We start from the raw sequence: 25,473 nt of genomic DNA, 5'->3' as shown, positions 1-25,473 counted from the left end.
ATTCCCCTCTCAATCTGTGACAGTCTGGCTTGAACTCTCTCGTGCATGTCTAACTGCCTTTCTTCTACCTTTTCTTGGATTGCCTGTTGTGCTTTCCTTGCCCCCTTCATCAGTTCACTGTGTTTCAGTTTTATCAAATGGGATTCAGTTTCTGGATTTAAAGCAATCAGCTCCCCCCAAGCTTGATATTTTATCCATGAGGTGATCTCGCGAGATGTCAACATATGTTCCTGAAACCTCATGGACCACATATGAAATTTCACTGGCTTGGACTGCCTGTGAATAGAGTGTATCCTGCATCAGCTTGCTGAAGGAGTAATTCAGCTGTAGTTCCCTTCCAACATTGGCTGTTTCAGTAAATGTGTCCAACGTTGGGCCAAGGCTGCACTGAATTACATTGGACATTCTTTGAAAGAATGTAACCAATCTACCCCATTGTTTGCGAACCTCTCCAAGTGCTTTTATACCTCTAGTGAGAGTTTCTCTTATCTTGTTAAAGTCTATTTCCTTGGCATCCATCTGGGACAATTCTTCAACAAGTTTCATCAACTCATCATTTTTCCTTTGCGCTCTTTGGTTAACTTCGTCATAACGGGCTTCGGCAGTCTTCAACATCTGCGATGTTTTTTTCAGCCTTAAATCTGGCTTGGTCAATTATTTTATCTTCTAATTCAAGAGAATTTTGTTGGGCTTTAGCAGCTTGTGGTGCTTGGGCGAGAGGATGTCCTGCTCTCATATCAGTCATCTCCACACACTCCATGGTGTGTTTAACCTTGTCAAGCTTTTGTCTGAACTCAGTAATCATTTCTGGATTTTGACCCATTTGCTTGGAGAAGTCAATCATGGAATCCATCAGTGTTGTGAGATCCTGCAGGAGACTCAGCATCATTGTCTTCGTAGGAACATCAAACTTATTCTTGAGAGTTTTTGTGAATCTGTCCAGATCTGCCTTGTTATCAACAAGATATTCCTTGACATCTCTAACTGTACCTTCTTGCCTGTTCTTGTCTTCAAATGATTCCAGATACTTTGGTAGAAGAGAAATGATTAAGGTGATCTTGAGTTTTATACTTTTTATGTATTCAATTGTTTCCTGTTCGCGCTCACCCAAAGGATTGTCATGTTGTGAAGGAGCAGCTTCTGTCTTTGATTTAAGCAGGTCTGACACGCCACCTACCACGGGTGTCAGTACTTTCACTCCTGTTCCAATAGCTTGTGGTATTTCCATCATCGGGTTCAACTCTGCTTGAATACTCATGAGCACTGCTCCTGAATACCTGTCAAAGAACTTCATCCCCATGAGTTGAAGCGCTCCCGGCATGTCATCCAAGGCCTTCTTGTAGTCTTCCTCACGTTCTTTCAGAGTTTTGGTCATGTGTGCCAGTTCTTCGTCTGCCTTTGTTTTCTGTTCCTTGATTTGAGTCTCAGCTCTTGTGGCGGCTGCAACTGCAGCTTTAGTTTGCTTCAGTTTGTCCTCATAATCGCCCTTGGCAGCTGTGCATGCCTCCAGCAGTTCTCCTATTGTTGCCATGACGTCAACAAACTGCTTCTGGACCTCCTCCGCATGGGCTGTGCATTGTTTAGCAGCCAACTGAATCTTCTTAAGAGGGATTGGTAATGCAAGTTTAAGTTCTTCTGGTGAGCCTTTCAATAAAATCTGCAATAGATGTTGTGGACTATTAGATGTTAGTGATAAATGTGTGCAGAGATGTCTAACATCAGTCAAATCAACTAACAGGGGCTGCGATGACGACATGATTAATATAGAACATTTACAAATGTTGTATGTATTAGGGCAACTGTACCTGGACTGCATTTCGTGCATGGCCTGGAATCTGATTAGTGATCAGATGTATTTTCTCCATGTTGGAATGTGCTGTGTTAAAGGCCTCCCAGCCTTCATTGCTGACTTGAACCAGACAAGCATTCATGGAGTCAGGGTAGCGAAGACGGACAAATGATGAATCCGGCCTTTTTCCTGTGACCAAGGTGAAGTCTGTACCGCCAGAGATGAGCATCAGTTGCCCCAGCAGTGCAATAGACATCGGGGCAGGGCCTATGATCTCCTCCCAGTTAACACTTGATGATGCACAGATCACTCGGTCATTCTGAAATAGCAACAGGCTATTTCATTCAACCTGCACTTGTATGGGTTGTATAACCTATTTATCACAGGTACTGTCACATGGTATTTGTATGGTGATAACACAGCATTTTGGGAGGCATTCTCTTCCCACAGAGGTTACTTGTCATATCTTCCTACGTAGGAAGATATGACAGGAGTAACCTCTGTGGGAAGAGAATGATTGGGAGGATGATGGACAAAACGTGGTCGTACAAACCACACTGTTGGTACCGTTAAGGGCACAGGTTTATTGCAATTTCAATAGGGGGTGGGGCTGGGGTGGGTGGGGTGGGTGTAGCACATTATATGTAATATTAATATAAACTGGTTTCATGTTTTGCACATCTCTAACAGTGGAAGACATGATGGTGTACTGTATGCAGTTACTAGTATACTCTTGTTTTGTGTTGACAAGAGATCTATGCGTTTATAAACAAACACATAGCAGCTGTTTACTTGGTAATGTTATGTTTGAAGATGTTAGCATGATGTACAGTCAAATGTAGTGTGATAATAGTAAAGCCTTAACCAAGTGGCCTAGTGAAAAAAACTACATACTTGTGGTAGTGGTACTCCGATTAATTGAAATAATCGAAGATTGATCGCAGTGACCAAACGACGAAGCAATTGATCACATTTTCTCATAATCGAACATAAACGATTTTGGGACAACTGTTTTCGTCTTTGAAATACTTGACAATGGAACATATCGTTGAAGTTGTTAGGGCCTGAAAACGTGTTTAATCCTAAAATACCTCACTTCACTAACTGAAAGCCATGACTGAATATTTCTTGAAGACTTCGGGACGTTTATGTTCATGATATATTAGTCATCACTTTAAAGTAGCAAGTTGCATCATATTATACATATCTGCAATAACAACCTTGATAGGGAAATCTGAAAAATGACGCTAACCAATTTTTTTCGATGATTAGTCGTTGGTAATGAAACAGTCATCAATTGTGAGATTTCAACCAATTCCCAACACTAACTTGTGGTATAAGAGATTTCAACCAATTCCCAACACTAACTTGTGGTATAAGAGACATCATTACAATGGTTTGAAAGTCTTTTTTGTGGGTAAGAAACAAAATAATAGTTATGAACGGATGTTAATCAAAGTCAATTCTTCACTGGCTGGAGAACCATAGTACTTCTTTCTGTTTCCATAGCAACTGCATCCGATGACATTGCTGGAGCTGTATTACACGTTGGTCTTTATCTGCTTCTCACCGAAGGTTTCGGTCAACGAACCCAACCCAATCAAACTCGCCAAACCAAATCGGCGCCCGGTTCAAGCAAATGGCGACTGCCGTGCAGGCAAGTCTCCATTGAAATCGCAAGCTCAGCACCTACTCTAAAACATAGATAATATGCCTAGTTGTGAGTTGTCACTGGATACATGCCTAGTGGGTGAGTTGTCAATGGACATATGCCTAGTGGGTGAGTTGCTACTGGACATATGCGTAGTTGGTGAGATGTCACTGGATATATGCCTAGTGGGTGAGTTCCCACTGGATATATGCCTAGTTGGTGAGTTGTCACAGGATATATACCTAGTGGGTGAGTTGTCACTGGATATATGCTTAGTTGTGAGTTCTCACTGGATACATGCGTAGTGGGTGAGTTGTCACTGGACATATGCCTAGTTGGTGAGATGTCACTGGACATATGCCTAGTGGGTGAGTTGGCACTGGAAATATGCCTAGTGGGTGAGTTGGCACTGGAAATATGCCTAGTGGGTGAGATGTCACTGGATATATGCTTAGTTGGTGAGATGTCACTGGATATATGCCTAGTGGGTGAGTTGTCACTGGATATATACCTACTGGGTGAGTTGTCGCTGGACTTATGCGTAGTTGGTGAGATGTCACTGGATATATGCCTAGTGGGTGAGTTCCCACTGGATATATGCCTAGTGGGTGAGTTGTCACAGGATATATACCTAGTAGGTGAGTTGTCACTGGACATATGCTTAGTTGTGAGTTGTCACTGGATACATGCCTCGTGGGTGAGTTGTCACTGGACATATGCCTAGTTGGTGAGTTGGCACTGGAAATATGCTTAGTGGGTGAGTTGCCACTGGACATATGCTTAGTTGGAGAGTTGTCACTGAAAATATGCCCAGTTGGTGAGTTGTCACTGGATATATGCCTAGTTGGTGAGATGTCACTGGATATATGCCTAGTTGGTGAGATGTCACTGGATATATGCCTAGTGGGTGAGTTGTCACTGGATATATACCTACTGGGTGAGTTGTCACTGGACATATGCGTAGTTGGTGAGATGTCACTGGATATATGCCTAGTGGGTGAGTTCCCACTGGATATATGCCTAGTGGGTGAGTTGTCACAGGATATATACCTAGTGGGTGAGTTGTCACTGGATATATGCTTAGTTGTGAGTTCTCACTGGATACATGCGTAGTGGGTGAGTTGTCACTGGACATATGCCTAGTTGGTGAGATGTCACTGGACATATGCCTAGTGGGTGAGTTGGCACTGGAAATATGCCTAGTGGGTGAGTTGGCACTGGAAATATGCCTAGTGGGTGAGATGTCACTGGATATATGCTTAGTTGGTGAGAGATGTCACTGGATATATGCCTAGTGGGTGAGTTGTCACTGGATATATACCTACTGCGAGGTGCTGTCACTGGACATATGCGTAGTTGGTGAGATGTCACTGGATATATGCCTAGTGGGTGACTTCCCACCGGATATATGCCCAGTGGGTGAGTTGCCCGCTAGGATATATACCTAGTGCAGGTGAGCTGGTCACCGACATATGCTTAGCTGTGAGCTGTCACCGGATTACATGCCCCTCGTGGGTGAGCTGTCACCGGACATAGCGCCCAGCGGGTGAGCTGCCAATGAACATACGCCTAGTGGGTGAGTTGTCACCAGACATGCGCCTGGTGGGTGAGTTGTCACCGGACATATGCCTAGCTGTGAGCTGTCACCGGATATATATGCCTAGTTGGTGAGATGTCACTGGATATATGCCTCCATTGGTGAGATGTCGCTGGACATATGCCCAGTGGGTGAGCTGGCACCGGCTATATACACCTACCGGGTGAGCCGTCACCGGACACATGCGCAGTTGGTGAGATGTCACCGGATATATGCCTCGTAGGTGAGTTCCCACCGGATATATGCCTAGTGGGTGAGTTCTCACAGGATATATACCTTAGTAGGTGAGCTGTCACCGGATACATGCTTAGTTGTGAGTTGTCACTGATACATACGCAGCGGGTGAGTTGTCACCGGATACATGCCCAGTGGGTGAGCTGCCACTGGATATATGCCTAGTGGGCGAGTTGCCACCGGACACATGCCCAGTGGGTGAGATGTCACTAACATATGCCCAGTGGGTGAGCTGGCACTGGAAATATGCCTAGTGGGTGAGCTGGCACCGGAAATATGCCCAGTGGGTGAGCTGCTACCGGACACATGCCTAGTGGGTGAGTTGTCACCGGGACATGTGCCTGGTGGGTGAGCGCTGTCACTGGACATATGCCTAGTTGTGAGTTGTCACCGGATATATGCCTAGTTGGTGAGATGTCACCGGATATATGCCCTAGATTGGTGAGATGTCACTGACATATGCCCAGTGGGTGAGTTGTCACCGGATATATACCTACTGCGTGAGCTGTCACTGGACATATGCGTAGTTGGTGAGATGTCACTGGATATGTATATATATGCCTAGTGGGTGAGTTCCCACTGGATATATGCCCAGTGGGTGAGTTCCTCCTCACAGGATATATACCTAGCAGGTGAGCTGTCACTGATATATGCTTAGCTGTGAGTTCTCACTGGATACGCGTAGTGGGTGAGCTGTCACCGGATATATGCCTAGTGGGTGAGTTGCCACTAAGATATATGCCTAGTGGGTGAGCTGCCACCGGACATATGCCTAGTTGGTGAGAGATGTCACTGGACATATGCCTAGTGGGTGAGCTGGCACTGGAAATATGCCTAGTGGGTGAGTGGCACCGGAAATATGCCTAGTGGGTGAGATGTCACTGGATACTGTATACCCAGTGGGTGAGTTCCCACTGGATATATGCCTAGTGGGTGAGCTGCCACCGGATATATGCCCTAGCGGGTGAGTTGCCACTGGACATATGCCTAGTTGGTGAGATGTCACTGGACATATGCCTAGTGGGTGAGTTGGCACTGGAAATATGCCTAGTGGGTGAGTTGGCACTGGAAATATGCCTAGTGGGTGAGATGTCACTGGATATATGCCTAGTGGGTGAGTTCCCACTGGATATATGCCTAGTGGGTGAGTTCTCACTTGATACATGCCTAGTGGGTGAGTTGTCACTGGATATATGCCTAGTGGGTGAGTTGCCACTAGATATATGCCTAGTGGGTGAGTTGTCACTGGATATATGCCTAGTGGGTGAGTTGCCACTGGACATATGCCTAGTTGGTGAGATGTCACTGGACATATACCTAGATGTGAGATGTCACTGGATACATGCGTAGTGGGTGAGTTGTCACTGGATATATACCTAGTGGGTGAGTTGTCACTGGACATATGCTTAGTTGTGAGTTGTCACTGGATACATGCCTCGTGGGTGAGTTGTCACTGGACATATGCCTAGTGGGTGAGTTGCTACTGGACATATGCCTAGTGGGTGAGTTGTCACTAGACATGTGCCTGGTGGGTGAGTTGTCACTGGACATATGCCTAGTTGTGAGTTGTCACTGGGTATATGCCTAGTTGGTGAGATGTCACTGGATATATGCCTAGTTGGTGAGATGTCACTGGGATATATGCCTAGTGGGTGAGTTGTCACTGGATATATACCTACTGGGTGAGTTGGCACTGGACATATGCGTAGTTGGTGAGATGTCACTGGATATATGCCTAGTGGGTGAGTTGCCACTGGATATATGCCTAGTGGATGAGTTGCCACTGGACATATGCCTAGTGGGTGAGTTGTCAGTGGATATATGCCTAGTGGGTGAGTTGCCACTGGATATATGCCTAGTGGATGAGTTGCCACTGGATATATGCCTAGTGGGTGAGATGTCACTGGATACATGCCTAGTGGGTGAGTTGTCACTGGATATATGCCTAGTGGGTGAGTTGCCACTGGATATATGCCTAGTGGATGAGTTGCCACTGGATATATGCCTAGTGGGTGAGATGTCACTGGATACGCCCAGTGGGTGAGTTGTCACCGGATATGCCTAGTGGTGAGCTGCCACCGGACATATATGCCCAGTGGATGAGTTTTCGCCACTGGATACATGCCCAGTGGATGAGCTGCCACTCTGGATATATGGCTAGTGGGTGAGATGTCACCGGATATACGCCCAGTGGGTGAGCTGTCACCGGATACATACCACCTACTGGTGAGTTGCCACCGGACATATGCCCAGTGGGGTGAGATGTCACCGGATACATGCCTAGTGGGTGAGATGTCACTGGATACATGCCTAGTGGGTGAGTTGTCACTGGATATATACCTACTGGGTGAGTTGTCACTGGACATATGCCTAGTGGGTGAGTTGCTACTGGACATATGCCTAGTGGGTGAGTTGTTACTGGACATGTGCCTGGTGGGTGAGTTGTCACTGGACATATGCCTAGTTGTGAGTTGTCACTGGATATATGCCTAGTGGGTGAGATGTCACTGGACATATGCCTAGTTGTGAGTTGTCACTGGATATATGCCCAGTGGGTGAGATGTCACTGGACATATACTTACATGTGAGAAGTCACTGGATACATGCGTAGTGGGTGAGTTGTTACTGGACATGTGCCTGGTGGGTGAGTTCTCACTGGATATATACCTAGTGGGTGAGTTGTCATTTGACATATGCCTAGTTGTGAGTTGTCACTGGACATATGCCTAGTTGTGAGTTGTCACTGGACATATGCTTAGTTGTGAGTTGTCACTGGACATATGCTTAGTGGGTGAGTTGTCACTGGATATATGCCTAGTGGGTGAGTTGTCACTGGACATATGCCTAGTGGGTGAGTTGTCGCTGGATATATGCCTAGTTGTGAGTTGTCACTGGACATATGCTTAATTGTGCGTTGTCACTGGATATATACCTAGTTGTGAGTTGTCACTGGATATATGCCTAGTGGGTGAGATGTCACTGGATACATGCCTAGTGGGTGAGTTGTCACTGGATATATACCTTGTGGGTGAGTTGTCAATGGACATATGCCTAGTTGTGAGTTGTCACTGGTTTCATGCCTAGTGGGTGAGTTACCACTGGATGTATGCCTAGTGGGTGAGTTGCCACTGGACATATGCCTAGTGGGTGAGATGTCACTGGACATATGCCTAGTTGTGAGTTGTCACTGGATATATACCTAGTGGGTGTGTTGTCAATGGACATATGTGTAGTCGGTGAGTTGTCAATGGACATATGCGTAGTGGGTGAGTTGTCACTGGTCAGAGTTAAGAATTCTTAGGGCTACGAACATTTCGATAATAAGGGCCCTGAACTTGAAATTATGGAGACAAGTGAGACGGCATCAACTGTTTCATATTTAGATCTATGTATAAAGATTCAGTTTAAAATAACTGTCATTAAGGCTGTATGACAATAGGGATGATATCAACTTTCCAATAGTCAACTTCCCTTTCATGTCGAGCAATATTCCAACAGCTCCAGTCTTTGCTGTTTACATATCACAACTTTTGAGGTATAATCGAGCACGCTCTGTTTCTCAGGATTTCAAAGAGCGCCGTACCTCTCATGCTCGGAAGTTTTTTATCAAGGTTACAGCATTCAAGGCCTCAGTAAAACTTTCAAGAAGTTTTATGGCAGACATGTGGAGGAAATTTCCAAATTTGATGCATCACTGACAGAAATTATGTCCGATGCAATTCCTTATTTTGACTTATACCATACGTCTCCGATTTATTTCAGATGAACAATTGACTAGACTTGGCCTATATTTATTACGGGTGCCATCCGTGATGCAGGATACGCTCACCTTTTCGCGAACACCCGGTATCAATATTTTCACATTTTTCTTGATGTCAGAAAAACCTCATATAAGGACCGCAGTTAATATTGTTACATAGTAACATTATGGAGTTGACAGGGCTAATTGATACGTGTTTACAAAATGTCTCTTGTCTTTTGATAACACCAACTTGCTGCAGATGTTGCTGTTGAAACGTTAAAATGTGATGTCGTGTCAGTCGTGTCATACAGTCGCCTAGATATTTACATTCAGACACCGCTCCATGATTTACAGCATGCCCCATCATTCTGGGTCTTTCTACTTCCCCAGTTTCTCGTAACCTCAGTCGTGTCAGTGGTGTGGCAATAACAGAGCTAGGTCAGGCGGCCTGGTGTGGGTTTCGATTCAGTGATATCTTGATCTCTCCCATTTCATCGTGGAGGATTCAGTCGTCTGCGCGGCGCTTACGGAAATCTGTATGCCTGACAAACGTGAGTCCTCCCCAACTCACTATCTTAATATGTAAACATACTCAGATGGCAGATTTTCAAATATCAGCAGAATATTTTCATATGTTTATCAAGGAATATTGAGATCAGCTTTTAATTTCAAATTCATTCATAAACGTATAACCATATTGAAATAACTGGGCTTACCTTTATATCTGAGGCTGTGCTAATCTTCATCAATGCTGATAGTGTCGGATCCTTCTTGGACGCAGACGCCATGGCTGTCTAGATTTGCTGTCTTTCTCTCGGAGACACCGGCAAAGTGCACTCTCGAACTCTTAATAACTTCTCTGTTCAAGAGCTGTTATATATTCCCATGTTGAAACACACTAACGGGCTAGTTGATTGGCTGATCCATTTACACGTGACATGTTCCCTGGATGAGAGCTAGGGACCCAGGTAGGTCCAATTGTAACTGGATTGTTTTCTGTGAAATAGTGTTTCATACCACGATTGTTTCCCGTGATATGTTTTTCCATGTCTGTTTTGTCGACTGCTTGTGCTCCTGAAGAGGAACGTCAGATGTACAGATGCCACACATCGTGAGTGTTCACATTCGTAGATACTAGCTTATCCCTCTACATCAAATTGTGTGAGAAAGAGAGATTATTATTATTATTATACTTTGACAGAGTGGCATTTTGTTTGTATGTTATATGGTAGGGATATATATTGTAGATTGCGAGCCTTGCCTTGTCTTGAGCAGTAGTTCAGGCACCGCCTTCAATTCTTGGGGAATATTTGTTTCCAGGACAATCACCGCTTTCAATTCCTGGGGAATAGTTGTTTCTAGGTCAATCACCGCTTTCAATTCCTGGGGAATAGTTGTTTATAGCACGGAGATATGTGCAATGTGAGGCTGGCGCCTGTCCAAATAGGCCGGTCTAAAACAGGTTCGAAGTCGTTCGTGCCGCGAGCTACTTGCCTGCCGCCTTTTCAGATAACAGACGTAATACATTGTCTATCTCCATCACACACTCCCCCTTCACCGCTACATACACGCGTCCCTCCGCCAACCGTTCATCTCCCAGGCAGTTCCCTCCCGTCACTGTGGGCACTAAATTACCTCTAAGACGCTGAAAATATAGAATGATGATAACTTTACAAAGTAGCCCCAATGAAATGGGAAATTCAGAACCTGAAGAAAATCGAGACTTTCTTCATCTAGGTCTGCATGACAGATTTCGAGACTGTGAGATAGACTGTTCCCCAGTCTGCATATTTAGCCAACCACAGCACTGTTATAACCAGACTGGTACCCTCAACATTGTGGCCCAGTCTTGTCATCTACAGAGTCGTGCAAAAAGTATTCGGACACTTGACGTAATTTCCATAGACTTACATGTTAATTTAGTATAGCATAAATAATTTTCATGAATATGATTTTCGTAAGATCCAAGTCAAATTTTGCACATTTGTGAGGAATCATTTAACCTACAATCACATAATTTCTGTTTAATTTTCCGTTGCTTAATTATCGAATGGCAACATTTTAATCAACATGTGTACAGTGCCTATTGGATTGTGCATGGTGGAACCATACATAAGTTTATAAATGTGATGTCATGAGTTAAATAGTGGTCGGAAAATTTAACTGAAATTATGTGCGCAAAGCAGAGATGATTTCAAAATTGCCTGTCAAATTTTACAAAGATCCATTCTAAACTCACTTCATGAAAAGTATTCATACTACACTGAAATAACATGTAAGTCTATGGAAATTACGTCAAGTGTCGGAATACTTTTTGCACGGGTCTGTACATTGACGATACCTTCATCAGCGTATACGTAGAAAATACATTCATAGACACAGGAGATCGATCTTCACCTGTCTTATCACGGTATGCAGTGTTTTCTTCATGTTGTTTGTTCTGAGAGTCTCTGTTACTGTGTGAATGAACTGTGGCAATAATAAGTACGTTCACTGTAGTAATCTGTCATATTGGATGTCAGGGAATACTTTCCATACCTTATCGACTTGTGTGTTTCCTGACACCCTACACGAGTATTGTCATGTATGTGAACGTTTGTGTTTCCTGACACCCCACACGAGTATTGTCATGTATGTGAATGTTTGTGTTTCCTGACACCCAACACGAGTATTGTCATGTATGTGAACGTTTCTGTTTCCTGACACCACACAGGAGTATTGTCATGTATGTGAACGTCTGTATTTCCTGACACCACACAGGAGTATTGTCATGTATGTGAACGTCTGTATTTCCTGACACCACACAGGAGTATTGTCATGTATGTGAACGTCTGTATTTCCTGACACCACACACGAGTATTGTCATGTATGTGAACGTCTGTATTTCCTGACACCACACACGAGTATTGTCATGTATGTGAACGTCTGTATTTCCTGACACCCCACACGAGTATTGTCATGTATGTGAAGGTCTGTGTTTCCTGACACCACACACGAGTATTGTCATGTATGTGAACGTCTGTATTTCCTGACACCACACAGGAGTATTGTTATGTATGTGAACGTCTGTATTTCCTGACACCACACACGAGTATTGTCATGTATGTGAAGGTCTGTGTTTCTTCCATTTGTCAACACAGAATGTAATTGATCCAGTCATATTATTTTCACTGAATCATTTGACTTACTTTATATATCCTTTCACACCCAAACTTCATCATGATGAGTGAGTAAGTGAGAGTATATCATGTCGTGTCAACATAACTACAAGACAGCTTGAGGCCATGAAGGCCTAAACCCCGAGTACAAACCTGTAAACACAGCATACTGCGGAGACTTAAACGACTGGCCACACACGATCTCGGTGGGGGTGTTAATAGGGACATTTATACATTTTTCCCTCTATTTTATAAATAGGTTATCATCTGTTTCGTTACAGGCACGTCAGAGGGATGGCACTCTCCAGTCTTGACCCAGATGTAGTAGACGTGGATACCGACTGCCGTGGTTTGGTGACGGACCTACATGAAAGTCTACAGCGCATTGCGCCGCGTCTCCGCCAACGGACTGGACGCTGTACAAACGAGGATTAGCAGGTCGGTCAGAGAGAAAACTGATCTGAATCTTGATAGACAGAACACAGAGCAACACATCAAAACATTAGACAAACAGGACGAACTTCTTCGGGAGAAAGCCGTGAATCTAAAAACTGAGAAAGACAGACTCAAGAAGAGCTGTGCAAACAAAGAACAGATTCTAACCGACGCGGAGAGAAAAGAGGCAAGGTACAGCACGTTTAACAGCACCGGGGCTAAGGTGGCGTATGTCCTGTTCACTCCAATCATAGTCTTACCAGCGCTGCTCTATGGAATGTCAAAAGGTCATGAAACAGCAAGAAGCAATGTTGAAGACGCCAGAGAACACTTGTCTTCAACTGCACGGAAACTGGACCATACCAAACGCGTACTGCAGGAAACCCAATGCAGTATTGAAAGTGGGCGCGATTCGAAAGGGCGTTGTGAGGGTAAAGTGAAGGCATTAAAGGAACAAACTGATGGCGTCTACACCGACTTGAAAAGTCTTACCATGCAAGAAACACGCATCAAGAGACAAATAACATTGTGTGGAGAATACTCCAACAAATTCCAACACAGGTTGGAACAGGACAGTGTACCCCTCAGCCAACTGTACGAGGACATTAGCTGTTCACATGAACACACGTACGTGATGGACCAGGACGACGATGTAACAATGACGTTCCAGAAGCTGCTCTGTATCCCCAACATGAACAACGGCGTGGATACAGTTGCACTGTTTGTTTCAGTGTGGTGTAACGGTGCATTGTTTCAACTTGTGTTCGGTTGGTTTCCAAACTTAACTTGTCTGACCATTCTGCTTGTTGCCTGCATTGTGATGTTGTCGTAAAGATCGTTAGGTGCTTCATAGATCGGCAGCGATTGGCTGTATCAGTCCAGATAATGACTATAAATATGATCACACGTTTGAGTGGTGATCCTATCAATCTCTCTCACTATGGAGTGAGCTGGAAAGCTTACTCCGCTCCTGCTAGGTGATTGCAGGAACACATTATACAGTGAGGGGGAGCAGCCGGATGGACTGATGATGGTGGTCAGGTGCAGGAACCACATTATACAGTGAGGGGGAGCAGCCAGATGGACTAACATGACCGTGGTGGTCAGTTAGACAGTTAAATCATTGAAGTTATAATATCTTAGGATTGTGGCACAAGGCTGCAGACAGTGAACACATGGCCTATCATGTGGATCAACTTTAATTGATTGTAGTAGAAATAAGTATTTAAAAGAAACAGCAAGAATCATTATCGGTTATAAAATAGGTGCTGGGGTGGGGTGGGGGTGGGGTGCGCTGTGATTAAGGGTCTATACATGGTGGAATGTAAATAAACTGTGTGTTTTTTGTAATCCTTGTTTTGTTGTTGTTCTGGTTTGAAACGCCCGTCTGTAAGTTATTAGCACCTCCCACGCAATCTCGTCTGCCAGTTGTAAGCTCCTCCCATACATCTCCATCTGTCAGTTACTAGCACCTCCCATACATCGTCAAAGTTATTAGCACCTCCACGCAATCTCGTCTCATCAGTTGTAAGCTCCTCCCATACATCTCCATCTCTCAGTTATTAGCACCTCCCATACATCTCCGTCTGTAAGTTATTAGCACCTCTCCACACGCAATCTCGTCTGTCAGTTGCACTCTCCTCCCATACATCTCCATCTGTAAGTTATTACATCTCTTCATCTGTCAAGTTATTAGCACCTCCCATACAATCTTGTCTGTATCTGATTGGCACCTCCCATACAATGTCGTCTGTCAGTTGCACTCTCCCATACATCTCCATCTGTCAGTTATTAGCACCTCCCTACAATTCTCCGCTCAAAGTTATTAGCACCTCCCATACTTCTTCATCTGTCGGTTATTAGCTCTTCCCATACAATTTCGTCTGTCAGTTATTAGCACCTCCCACACAATCTCGTCTGTCAGTTGTAATCCCATACATCTCCATCTGTAAGTTATTACTCTCCTATACAATCTGTAAGTTATTAGCACCTCCCATACATCTCCATCTGTAAGTTATTAGCTCCCCATAGTCTGTTATTAGCACCTCCCATACATCTCCATCTGTAAGTTATTAGCACCTCCCATACAATCCGTCTGTTAGTTATTAGCACCTACCACACATCTCCATCTGCAAGTTATTAGCACCTCCCATACAATCTCGTCTCTAAGTTATTAGCTCCTCTCATACATCTTCATCTGTCAGTTTTTAGCACCTCCCATACAATCTCGTCACCGTCGGATTGGCACCTCCTATACAATCTCGTCTCTAAGTTATTAGCTCCTCTCATACATATTCATCTGTCAGTTATTAGCACCTCCCATACAATCTCGTCTGTAAGTTATTAGCACCTCCCACACAATCTCGGCTCTAAGTTATTAGCTCCTCCCACACATCTCCATCTGTAAGTTATTAGCACCTCCCATACAATCTCGGCTCTAAGTTATTAGCTCCTCCCACACATCTCCATCTGTAAGTTATTAGCACCTCCCATACAATCTCGTCTCTAAGTTATTAGCTCCTCCCACACATCTCCATCTGTAAGTTATTAGCACTTCCCATACAATTTCGTCTGTAAGTTATTAGCACCTCCCACACAATCTCGTGTGTCAGTTGTAAGCTCCTCCCATACATCTCCATCTGCACGTTATTAGCACCTCCCATACATCTCCATCTGACAGTTATTAGCTCCTCCCATACATCGCCATCTGTAAGTTATTAGCTCCCCCTATACGATCTCGTCTGCAAGTTATCAGCACCTCCCATACATCTCCATCTGTAAGTTATTAGCACCTCCCATACATCTCGATCTCTCAGTTATTAGCACCCCCCATACATCTCCGTCTGAAAGTTATTAGCACCCTCCACGCAATCTCGTCTGTCAGTTGTAAGCTCCTCCCATACATCTCCATCTGTAAGTTATTAGCACCTCCCATACAATCTCGTCTGTAAGTTATTACCACCTCCCACGCAATGTCGTCTGTCAGTTGCACTCTCCTCCCATACATCTCCATCTGTAAGTTATTAGCACCTCCTATACATCTTCATCTGTCAGTTATTAGCACCTCCCATACAATCTTGTCACTATCTGATTGGCACCTCCCATACAATCTCGTCTCTAAGTTATTAGAACCTCCCATACAATCTCGTCTGTCAGTTGTAAGCTCCTCCATACAATCTCGTCTCTAAGTTATTAGCTCCTCCCATACATCTTCATCTGCCAGTTATCAGCACCTCCCATACAATCTCGTCTCTAAGTTATTAGCTCCTCTCATACATCTTCATCTGTCAGTTTTTAGCACCTCCCATACAATCTCGTCACTGTCGGATTGGCACCTCCTATACAATCTCGTCTCTAAGTTATTAGCTCCTCTCATACATATTCATCTGTCAGTTATTAGCACCTCCCATAGAATCTCGTCTGTAAGTTATTAGCACCTCCCACACAACCTCGTCTGTCAGTTGTAAGCTCCTCCCATACATCTCAATCTGTAAGTTATTAGCACCTCCTATACATCTTCATCTGTCAGTTATTAGCACCTCCCATACAATCTTGTCACTATCTGATTGGCACCTCCCATACAATCTCGTCTGTAAGTTATTAGAACCTCCCATACAATCTCGTGTGACAGTTGTAAGCTCCTCCCATACAATCTCGTCTCTAAGTTATTAGCTCCTCCCATACATCTTCATCTGCCAGTTATCAGCACCTCCCATACAATCTCGTCTCTAAGGTATTAGCTCCTCTCATACATCTTCATCTGTCAGTTTTTAGCACCTCCTATACAATCTCGTCTCTAAGTTATTAGCTCCTCTCATACATATTCATCTGTCAGTTATTAGCACTTCCCATACAATCTCGTCTGTAAGTTATTAGCACCTCCCACACAATCTCGTCTGTCAGTTGTAAGCTCCTCCCATACATCTCCATCTGTAAGTTATTAGCTCCCCCTATACAATCTCGTCTGTAAGTTATTAGCACCCCCCACGCAATCTCGTCTGTCAGTTGTTAGATTCTCCCATACATCTCCATCTGTAAGTTATTAGCTCCTCCCATACATATCCATCTGTCAGTTATTAGCTCCTCCCATACATCTCCATCTGTAAGTTATTAGCTCCTCCCATACATATCCATCTGTCAGTTATTAGCTCCTCCCATACATCTCAATCTTTCAGTTATTAGCACCTCCTATACATCTCCGTCTGTAAGTTATTAGCACCCACCACACAATCTCGTCTGTCAGTTGTAAGCTCCTCCCATACATCGCCATCTGTAAGTTATTAGCACCCACGCAATGTCGTCTGTCAGTTATAATCTCCTCCCATTCATCTCCATCTGTAATTTATTAGCTCCTCCCATACATCTCCGTCTGTAAGTATACATCTCCATCTGTAAGTTATTAGCTCCTCCCATACATCTCCATCTGTAAGTTATTAGCTCCTCCCATACATCTCCAGCTGTAAGTTATTAACACTCCCATACATCTCCATTTGTAAGTTATTAGCACCTCCCATACAATCTCGTCCGTCAGTTGTAAGCTCCTCCCATACAATCTCGTCTGTAAGTAATTAGCACCTTCCACACAATCTCGTCTGTCAGTTGTAAGCTCCTCCCATACATCTCCATCTGTAAGTTATTAGCTCCCCCTATACAATCTCGTCTGTAAGTTATTAGCTCCTCTCATATATCTCCATCTGTAAGTTATAAGCACCTCCCATACAATCTCGGCTCTAAGTTATCAGCACCTCCCACACATCTCCATCTGTAAGTTATTAGCACCTCCCATACAATCTCGGCTCTAAGTTATCAGCACCTCCCACACATCTCCATCTGTAAGTTATAAGCTCCTCCCATACAATCTCGGCTCTAAGTTATCAGCACCTCCCACACATCTCCATCTGTAAGTTATTAGCACCTCCCATACAATCTCGTCTGTAAGTTATTAGCACCTCCCACACATCTCCATCTGTCAGTTATTAGCACCTCCCATACATCTCGTCTGTAAGTTATTAGCACCTCCCACACATCTCCATCTGTCAGTTATTAGCACCTTCAATACAATCTCGTCTGTAAGTTATTAGCACCTCCCACACAATCTCGTCTGTCAGTTGTAAGCTCCTCCCATACATCTCCATCTGTAAGTTATTAGCACCTCCCATACAATCTCGTCTGTAAGTTATTAGCACCTCCCATACAATCTCGTCTGTCAGCTGTAAGCTCCTCCCTTACAATCTCGTCACTAAGTTATCAGCTCCTCTCATACATCTTCATCTGTCAGTTATTAGCACCTCCCATACAATCTCGTCACTATTTTGATTGACACCTCCCATACAATCTCGTCTGTCAGTTCTAAGCTCCTCCCATACAATCTCGTCTCTAAGTTATTAGCTCCTCTCATACATCTCCATCTGTCTGTTACTACTACCTCCCATACAATCTCGTCTGTAAGTTATTAGCACCTCCCACACAATCTCGTCTGTCAGTTGTAAGCTCCTCCCATACATCTCCATCTGTAAGTTATTACCGCCCCCATATATCTCCATCTGTCAGTTATTAGCACCTCCCATACATCTCCATCTGTAAGTTATTAGCACCCACCACGCAATCTCGTCTGTCAGTTGTAAGCTCCTCCCATACATCTCCATCTGTAAGTTATTAGCACCCCCCACGCAATCTCGTCTGTCAGTTATTAGCTCCTCCCATACATCTCCATCTGTAAGTTATTAGCTCCTCCCATACATATCCATCTGTCAGTTATTAGCTCCTCCCATACATCTCCATCTGTAAGTTATTACCGCCCCCATACATCTCCATCTGTCAGTTATTAGCACCTCCCATACATCTCCGTCTGTAAGTTATTAGCACCCCCCAGGCAATCTCGTCTGTCAGTTGTTAGATTCTCCCATACAACTCCATCTGTAAGTTATTAGCTCCTCCCATACATCTCCATCTGTAAGTTGTTAGCTCCTCCCACACAACTCCATCTGTAAGTTATTAGCACCTCCCATACAATCTCGTCTGTAAGTTATTAGCACCTCCCACACAATCTCGTCTGTAAGTTCTTAGCACCTCCCATACATCTCCATCTGTAAGTTATTAGCTCCTCCCATACATCTCCATCTGTCAGTTGTTAGCTCCTCCCATACATCTCCATCTGTAAGTTATTAGCACCTCCCATACAATCTGGTCTGTAAGTTATTAGCACCTCCCATACAATCTCGTCTGTAAGTTATTAGCACCTCCCATACATCTCCATCTGTAAGTTATTAGCTCCTCCCATACATCTCCATCTGTAAGTTATTAGCACCTCCCATACAATCTCGTCTGTCAGTTGTAAGCTCCTCCCATACAATCTCGTCTCTAAGTTATTAGCACCTCTCATACATCTTCATCTGTCAGTTATTAGCACCTCCCATACAATCTCGTCACTAAGTTATTAGCACCTCCCATACAATCTCGTTCTGTCAATCGTGTTCTAAGCTCCTCCCATACAATCTCGTCTGTAAGCTATTAGCTCCTCTCATACATCTCCATCTGTCAAGTTATTAGCACCTCCCATACAATCTCGTCTGTAAGTTATTAGCACCTCCCACACAATCTCGTCTGTCAGTTGTAAGCTCCTCCAATACATCTCCATCTGTAAGTTATTAGCACCTCCCATACAATCTCGTCTGTAAGTTATTAGCACCTCCCATACATCTCCATCTGTAAGTTATTAGCACCTCCCATACATCTCCATCTGTAAGTTATTAGCACCTCCCATACATCTCCATCTGTCAGTTATTAGCTCCTCCCATACATCTCCATCTGTAAGTTATTAGCACCTCCCATACATCTCCATCTGTAAGTTATTAGCACCTCCCATACAATCTCGTCTGTCAGTTGTTAGCTCCTCCCATACATCAATCTCGTCTCTAAGTTATTAGCTCCTCTCATACATCTCCATCTGTAAGTTATTAGCACCTCCCACACAATCTCGTCTGTCAGTTGTACGCTCCTCCCATACATCTCCATCTGTAAGTTATTAGCTCCCCCCATACAATCTCGTCTGTCAGTTATTAGCACCTCCCATACAATCTCGTCTGTGAGTTATCAGGTCTCTAATACAACTACGTCTGTCAGCCGAGTGCCATTGTATCCCATTGCTGGTGACTTGTTCTTCCTTCCCCCAAGCACTAACTGACTGCAGGTGGGTTTTTTTATTTGAAACTACTTCCGTGTTGAGTAGAAAATATAAAAAGGGAAGGTATTATCGATTAGCAATGCATTCAATGGATCTGGATATATTTTCTCTAAAATATTCGATTTTTTTGTTTTCGTAATTCCTTTCAAAGAGCTGTTATCGACGGCTCGTAAATTGTTCCAGTCCATACTTTGCACTCTGAGTTCAGACTTGACCACAGTTGCACCACAAAGCTTTCTCGTAGACCGTCCAGTATACGTAACAGACATCCACTGATTTAACAACTAGAAAGCCCTACCCCTCAAGTGTTGCGTGGATGAGCCCGTCATAATGGCTGACGACCCACAAGGAAGCCTTCATTGACCCGCTGAAGTCGCCAGTGAGCGGGTGTAACGCTGAAGCTGCGTGGGTGAGTGTTGCATCTGTGGGGGGAAGGGGCACTGGGATGAGGTAACACAACTACATCCCCGAGATGGACCACTTTCAGCCCCCCAGCGCTATGTCAATGCGCTACAGCTGGGGATGTTTGGGTTAGTCTAAAATTAATTTCAGGGGTAACAGGTTTAGTTTGATTACATCACAGTGTGCTGGAGCAATAACGCACGCCATCAGCCAGTTCCTTGGACGGTCTGGGCTCCATGGCGATGTGGTCAATAAAAGTCTTCTAACGCCTTAACCCTGTGGCACTGCGGGGTCAGAGACGTGTTGTCGTATGCACGGTGATACAACCGTAGAAGTGTTGTATTATATGTACCTCATGCACGGTGATACAACCGTAAAGGTGTTGTATTATATGTACCTCATGCACGGTGATGCAACCGGAGAGGTGTTGTATTATATGTACCATGTACATGCACGGTGATGCAACCGTAGAGAGGTGTTGTATTATATGTACCTCATGCACGGTGATACAACCGTAGAAGTGTTGTGTTATATGTATTATATGCACCTCATGCACGGTGATGCAACCGTAGAGGTGTTGTATTATATGCACAACCGTCATGCACGGTGATACAACCGTAGAGGTTGTTGTATTACCTCATGCACGGTGATACAATAGTAGGGTGTTGTATTATATGTACCTCATGCACGGTGATACAACCGTAGAGGTGTTGTATTATAGCGTACCTCATGCACGGTGATACAACCGGAGGTCTTGCACGGTATTATATGTACCTCATGCTGGTGATACAACCGTAGAGGTGTTGTATTATATGTACCTCATGCATGGTGATACAACCGTAGAGATGTTGTATTATATGTACCTCATGCATGGAAGGATCAAGGTCCATGGCCTGTGAGGCAGACTATGTTCCAGCATTCGATGTAATTATGTAATCAATCTATCATTATAATCATCATCTATAATAATATCAACATGTACAAGGTCCATGGCCTGTGGGACGGAAGTCCCCCGATGTAATTTTAATCATCATCTATAATAATATCAACATGCCAATGTTTCAGGGTTCAGTGTGGTGGACAGTCTCGCCATGATCCGACAGGTCGCTGTTCCCCGTGTGAGACCTTGACAGTGATGGAATCCTCCGTGCCGCCATATTCTTCTGTCCAGCACAATCGCCCTTCCTACCTCGATCCACCACCGTCTTACGATGAAGCTGTGTATGGCTTCACGGCCACGCCTACTTCTCCTATAACTCCATCTGCGATCTCCCCAGCCAGGGAGGCAGTCCACAGGTCTACAGGAGATGCGAGGCGCATGCACAATACACCCTCCACTGCCATCGAAGACGCTGCTCGTGTTCCGATGACGTTGGAATTGACGTCACAGCAGATTCGTAACTCACCTCATTTCAGCGATCGCCAAGAAGGCGTGTTGATGATATACCCGGATGACATTGAACAAGCTCGCGTAAGTAGAGATGCCTGGTTCTGGCCAATGTTTTAATTTTACTTTAAGGGGGACAACTTGTACACAAAAAGTAAAATCATCAAAATAGGAAAAAACATTGAGAAATGAAAAAGGATTAAGTAGCAATTTTTATACAAATTCATATCATGCCACGCTTATGCTCCACAACTGCTTGAGCCTACTTTAGGGTGTTAACAAGTATGTCCGAACAATCCCGAATCCTGACAAGAACAGGAGTTTTCTCATACCAGTAGCCCGACTACTATTTCGATCTCTGACATCCGATAACTTTACTAGCGGTACCCATGAAGATCCGGGTTAGAATTGATCTTCAGTAACCCATTCTTGTCGTAAGAGGCGACAAACGGGATCAGGTGGTCAGCTCGCTGACTTGGTTGACACATGTCATCGTTTCCCAACTGTGTAGATTTATGCTCACGTTGTTGATCACTTGATTGTCAGGTCCAGACTCGGTTATTTACAGACCGGGGCGGCGGAGTAGCCTAGTGTTTAAAACGTTCGCTTGTCACGCCAAAGACCCAGGTTCGATTCACCACATGGGTATAATGTGTGAAATCCAGTTCTGGTGTTCCCCGCCGCAATATTGCTGGAATATTTACAGACCGCCGCCATATAGCTGGAATATTGCTGAATGCGGCGTAAAACAAACCAAAAACTAGCGGTACCAGTCGTGGAGGTGAGACGACGCCAGCTTGTGCTACATTTAAAGCACTGGACGACGTCTTTCTACAATAAGTAACAATATTAGAGTAACAGTTGTCAGTCTAAACATTCGATGTGTCCTTTGGTTGAACCCAGACTTCACCACCAAACGTTAAAGTTGGCGCTGGATGGTTTGTTTCCCTGTCACAGCAGACATAATGATACTGTTCCGTTATAGGTTATCCTCCTTACACATGCAGCGTTTAATGGAGTCTTTCTGTTGATGTCGACAGAACAATAACCGCCGAAGACATCACCCTGGACCCGGTCAACCCCCATCCCGGGCCATGACGAGGCTGCTGATCGTGGGAGCGTTGCTGACGGTGGTGATGGTGTTGGCGGGTTTCTGTTGTCAGCATCGTTTCAGGGCCCTTCTAACGACAAATCGGCTTGATGATACCGAGTGGAGGACAACGACACGACCTTGACCTCTGTAGTACACAACATAGTGACCTTGACCTTGCTACCGTTGGTGTTCGTAGGACTGGCTGGAAAAGCCGAGAGACGTTAGTGCGGTATCCTTTGATATTCTACCTTAACCTTGAATCTTCAGGATGTTCTTGGTATTCGACCTTACCTTGAATCTTGCGGTATTCTTGATATTCGACCTTGCCATCAACCCGAAACAATCACTTTGTTAGTGAACGTAGTCAGGCGCTGATGAACTCTCGTGCACATCAACAGACCACCGGATATCCGTCCACCTCTATCCAATATTTCACTCCTGGTTTCCGGTTCTAACCGCACATCGGCAACTTGTGATATGAAGAGACAGGAGCCTAGCCATCTGTTGTTCCGTATATAGTCTTAGAAAGATCAGCTGTTTTGGATCTACTCTGACAGCTAAAAGTCTTCCAGCAACCAAGAAGATTCGCAGATATTCTTGGTGTTACACCAGATGTTCTTTGTGATCAACAAATGTTCTGGCCGGAACCCGTATGTTCATGTGCGGGCTTTATCGCAGTCACTTCCCAGAGCACGTCTCCTGATGTCCGCCAAGCGTCCAACAGTGGCGCACACATGTTCCAGCAAACCAGCTGTCATCCAACAGTGGCACGTGTTCCAGCAAGCCAAGTTAATGTCATCCAACAGTGGCGCACCATGTTCCAGCAAGCCAAGTGTCGTCCAACAGTGGCGCAACATGTTCCGTGCAAGCCAAAGCGTCGTCCAACAGTTGGCGCAATATGTTCCAGCAAGCCAAGTAAGTCATCCAACAGTGGCGCACATGTTCCAGCAAGCCAAGTGTCATCCAACAGTGGCGCACATGTTCCAGCAAGCCAAGTGTTATCCAACAGTGGTGCACATGTTCCATCAAGCCAAGTGTCATCCAACAGTGGCGCACATGTTCCAGCAAGCCAAGTGTCATCCAACAGTGGTGCACATGTTCCAGCAAGCCATGTGTCATCCAACAGTGGCGCACATGTTCCTCCTGGCGGCGTCTTGGGGAAGGAATGTACTTCCATTGCTTGCACCGCATACACACCGGTGCACGGTCACGTGCGAATAACTGCAGGGTCCTACAGTCTTCCTACTATTCTCGAGTGACCTTACTGTGTCAGAACTGGCGTCAATTTTTGTGTTTAGTCAGCGAGGATTATCCAGGTTTTTCTTACCCTTGCTAACAGAGATATCGGAGCACAGAAACAAAGCAATTCAATGTTTTCCAGATACTGGTCTTTCGCTCTGCCCACCGCCCCCTACTCCATCCCCAACTCCATCCCCCACCCACCCCCTATATTGTCCTCCAGGATCGTTGACTCCCGAATCGTAACATGCGGCTGAAATGGGAAACGGGTAGTGATTGTTTGTGACGAGGCCGAATGTCAAATCGTTCCCCAACGGCCCTTATTTACCTGATACATATGACAGTGCGTGGAGCTGCCCTGAGTCTGGAAAATGACAGGGCGTGCCTGTGATAGCGCTTCCACATGACAGATGACCGGTCACAGAGAGGCCACAGGCAGGACCAGCATTACAATTGTGTATTCTTCCATTACTTTTTAAATCTCTACACTATTTTACATCTTGTGTTTTTGCAAGTGGTTTATAGATTCAATATTGATTTGCAATACGCATTCCAAGACACAGTGTTGTTTACTGTTGTCCACCAACGCGATGTTGACTGCGTGGTGAACCTGTGTTATGTGTTACTGTGTACTGATATGCAATATAACGGCCATATATACCACGGCAGGAGCGGTGTAACGGCCATATATACCACGACAGGAGCGGTGTAAAGCCATACAGCCGGCATATGTACCACGGCAGGAGCGGTATATAGTAGGAGCAGGTGTAACATCCATATATACCACGACAGGAGCTGTAGTAGGGCAGTGTAACAGCCATATATACCACGACGGGAGCGGTGTACCAGGGGCAGTGTAACAGCCATATATACCACGACAGGAGCGGTGTACTTAGGGCAGTGTAACAGCCATATATACCACGACAGGATCGGTGTACTAGGGCAGTGTAACAGCAATATATACCACGACAAGAGCGCTGTACTAGAGCAGTGTAACAGCCATATATACCACGACAAGAACGGTGTAGTTTACTGTAGGAGGCTGTACGAGGCGATGACAACTGACATGCATCGTGACGTCGGTTACCAAGGTTACCAAAGGTCATTACAGTGTGACGTCATGCAAATATTGCACCACAGTACAAAACTCTTCCGCAACCTCTTTATGAAACCGGTTTCGGTTTGAAACCATAAAAAATATCAAAATACGCTATTTTGTCAATTTAATGCATGTAAGACGTGGGTAATATCTGCTCGGTCAGATACCATAGGGAACGACACTCGTTTCTGTATAATTCGTATGTAATGAGACCTCATGTAGTATTCTCCATATAGCACGACAGGAGCTGTGTACTAGGGCAGTGTAACAGCCATATATACCACGACAGGAGCGGTGTGCTAGAGCAGTGTAACAGCCATATATACCACGACAAGAGCGGTGTACTAGGGCAGTGTAACAGCCATATATACCACGACAGGAGCGGTGTACTAGAGCAGTGTAACAGCCATATATACCACGACAGGAGCGGTGTACTAGGGCGGTGTAACAGCCATATATACCAC

General features: G+C 44.7%; 3 protein-coding genes across 5 annotated transcripts; 2 read left to right on the top strand and 1 right to left on the bottom strand.

The window, feature by feature from the left end:
• Positions 1-508: 508 nt before the first annotated feature.
• On the bottom strand, positions 509-9,891 carry LOC124275302. The gene is made up of 3 exons (XM_046710793.1): positions 9,730-9,891; positions 1,806-2,108; positions 509-1,657 (listed from the first exon to the last, which is right to left on the bottom strand). The coding sequence occupies exons 1-3, from the start codon at positions 9,799-9,801 to the stop codon at positions 587-589; spliced, it is 1,446 nt and encodes a 481-aa protein (XP_046566749.1). The 5' UTR covers positions 9,802-9,891; the 3' UTR covers positions 509-586.
• On the top strand, positions 9,495-13,868 carry LOC124275308. Of its 3 annotated transcripts, none has more exons than XM_046710815.1 (2): positions 9,495-9,564; positions 12,453-13,868. In XM_046710815.1, exon 2 carries the CDS (start codon positions 12,539-12,541, stop codon positions 13,436-13,438), a length of 900 nt encoding a protein of 299 aa, XP_046566771.1. In that variant the 5' UTR covers positions 9,495-9,564; positions 12,453-12,538; the 3' UTR covers positions 13,439-13,868. The 3 variants fall into 3 exon arrangements, with proteins under 3 accessions (XP_046566771.1, XP_046566777.1, XP_046566762.1); XM_046710821.1 differs by lacking the exon at positions 9,495-9,564 and adding an exon at positions 9,896-9,981; XM_046710806.1 differs by lacking the exon at positions 9,495-9,564 and adding an exon at positions 9,996-10,124.
• A 6,241-nt stretch (positions 13,869-20,109) lies between these two features.
• On the top strand, positions 20,110-23,474 carry LOC124275294. Its single transcript, XM_046710780.1, has 3 exons — positions 20,110-20,198; positions 21,257-21,662; positions 22,619-23,474. Exons 2-3 carry the CDS (start codon positions 21,327-21,329, stop codon positions 22,811-22,813), a joined length of 531 nt encoding a protein of 176 aa, XP_046566736.1. The 5' UTR covers positions 20,110-20,198; positions 21,257-21,326; the 3' UTR covers positions 22,814-23,474.
• Positions 23,475-25,473: the final 1,999 nt, after the last annotated feature.

This window comes from Haliotis rubra, unplaced genomic scaffold (genome assembly GCF_003918875.1).
Source record: "Haliotis rubra isolate DU_JTF1 unplaced genomic scaffold, ASM391887v1 Scf1046, whole genome shotgun sequence".
Taxonomy (NCBI): Eukaryota; Metazoa; Mollusca; class Gastropoda; order Lepetellida; family Haliotidae; genus Haliotis; species Haliotis rubra.
Note: the sequence above shows the minus strand (reverse complement) of the source record. Positions and strands in the feature narration are given on the sequence as shown.

Coding starts and splice junctions, on each gene's coding strand:
- LOC124275308 (XM_046710815.1), top strand. CDS start 12,539: ATGAAAGTCTACAGCGCATTGCGCCGCGTCTCCGCCAACGGACTGGAC.
- LOC124275294 (XM_046710780.1), top strand. CDS start 21,327: ATGGAATCCTCCGTGCCGCCATATTCTTCTGTCCAGCACAATCGCCCT. Junction 21,663..22,618: donor ATGACATTGAACAAGCTCGC/GTAAGTAGAGAT, acceptor TGATGTCGACAG/AACAATAACCGCCGAAGACA.
- LOC124275302 (XM_046710793.1), bottom strand. CDS start 9,801: ATGGCGTCTGCGTCCAAGAAGGATCCGACACTATCAGCATTGATGAAG. Junction 2,109..9,729: donor GCACAGCCTCAGATATAAAG/GTAAGCCCAGTT, acceptor TTGCTATTTCAG/AATGACCGAGTGATCTGTGC. Junction 1,658..1,805: donor ATGCACGAAATGCAGTCCAG/GTACAGTTGCCC, acceptor CATCTATTGCAG/ATTTTATTGAAAGGCTCACC.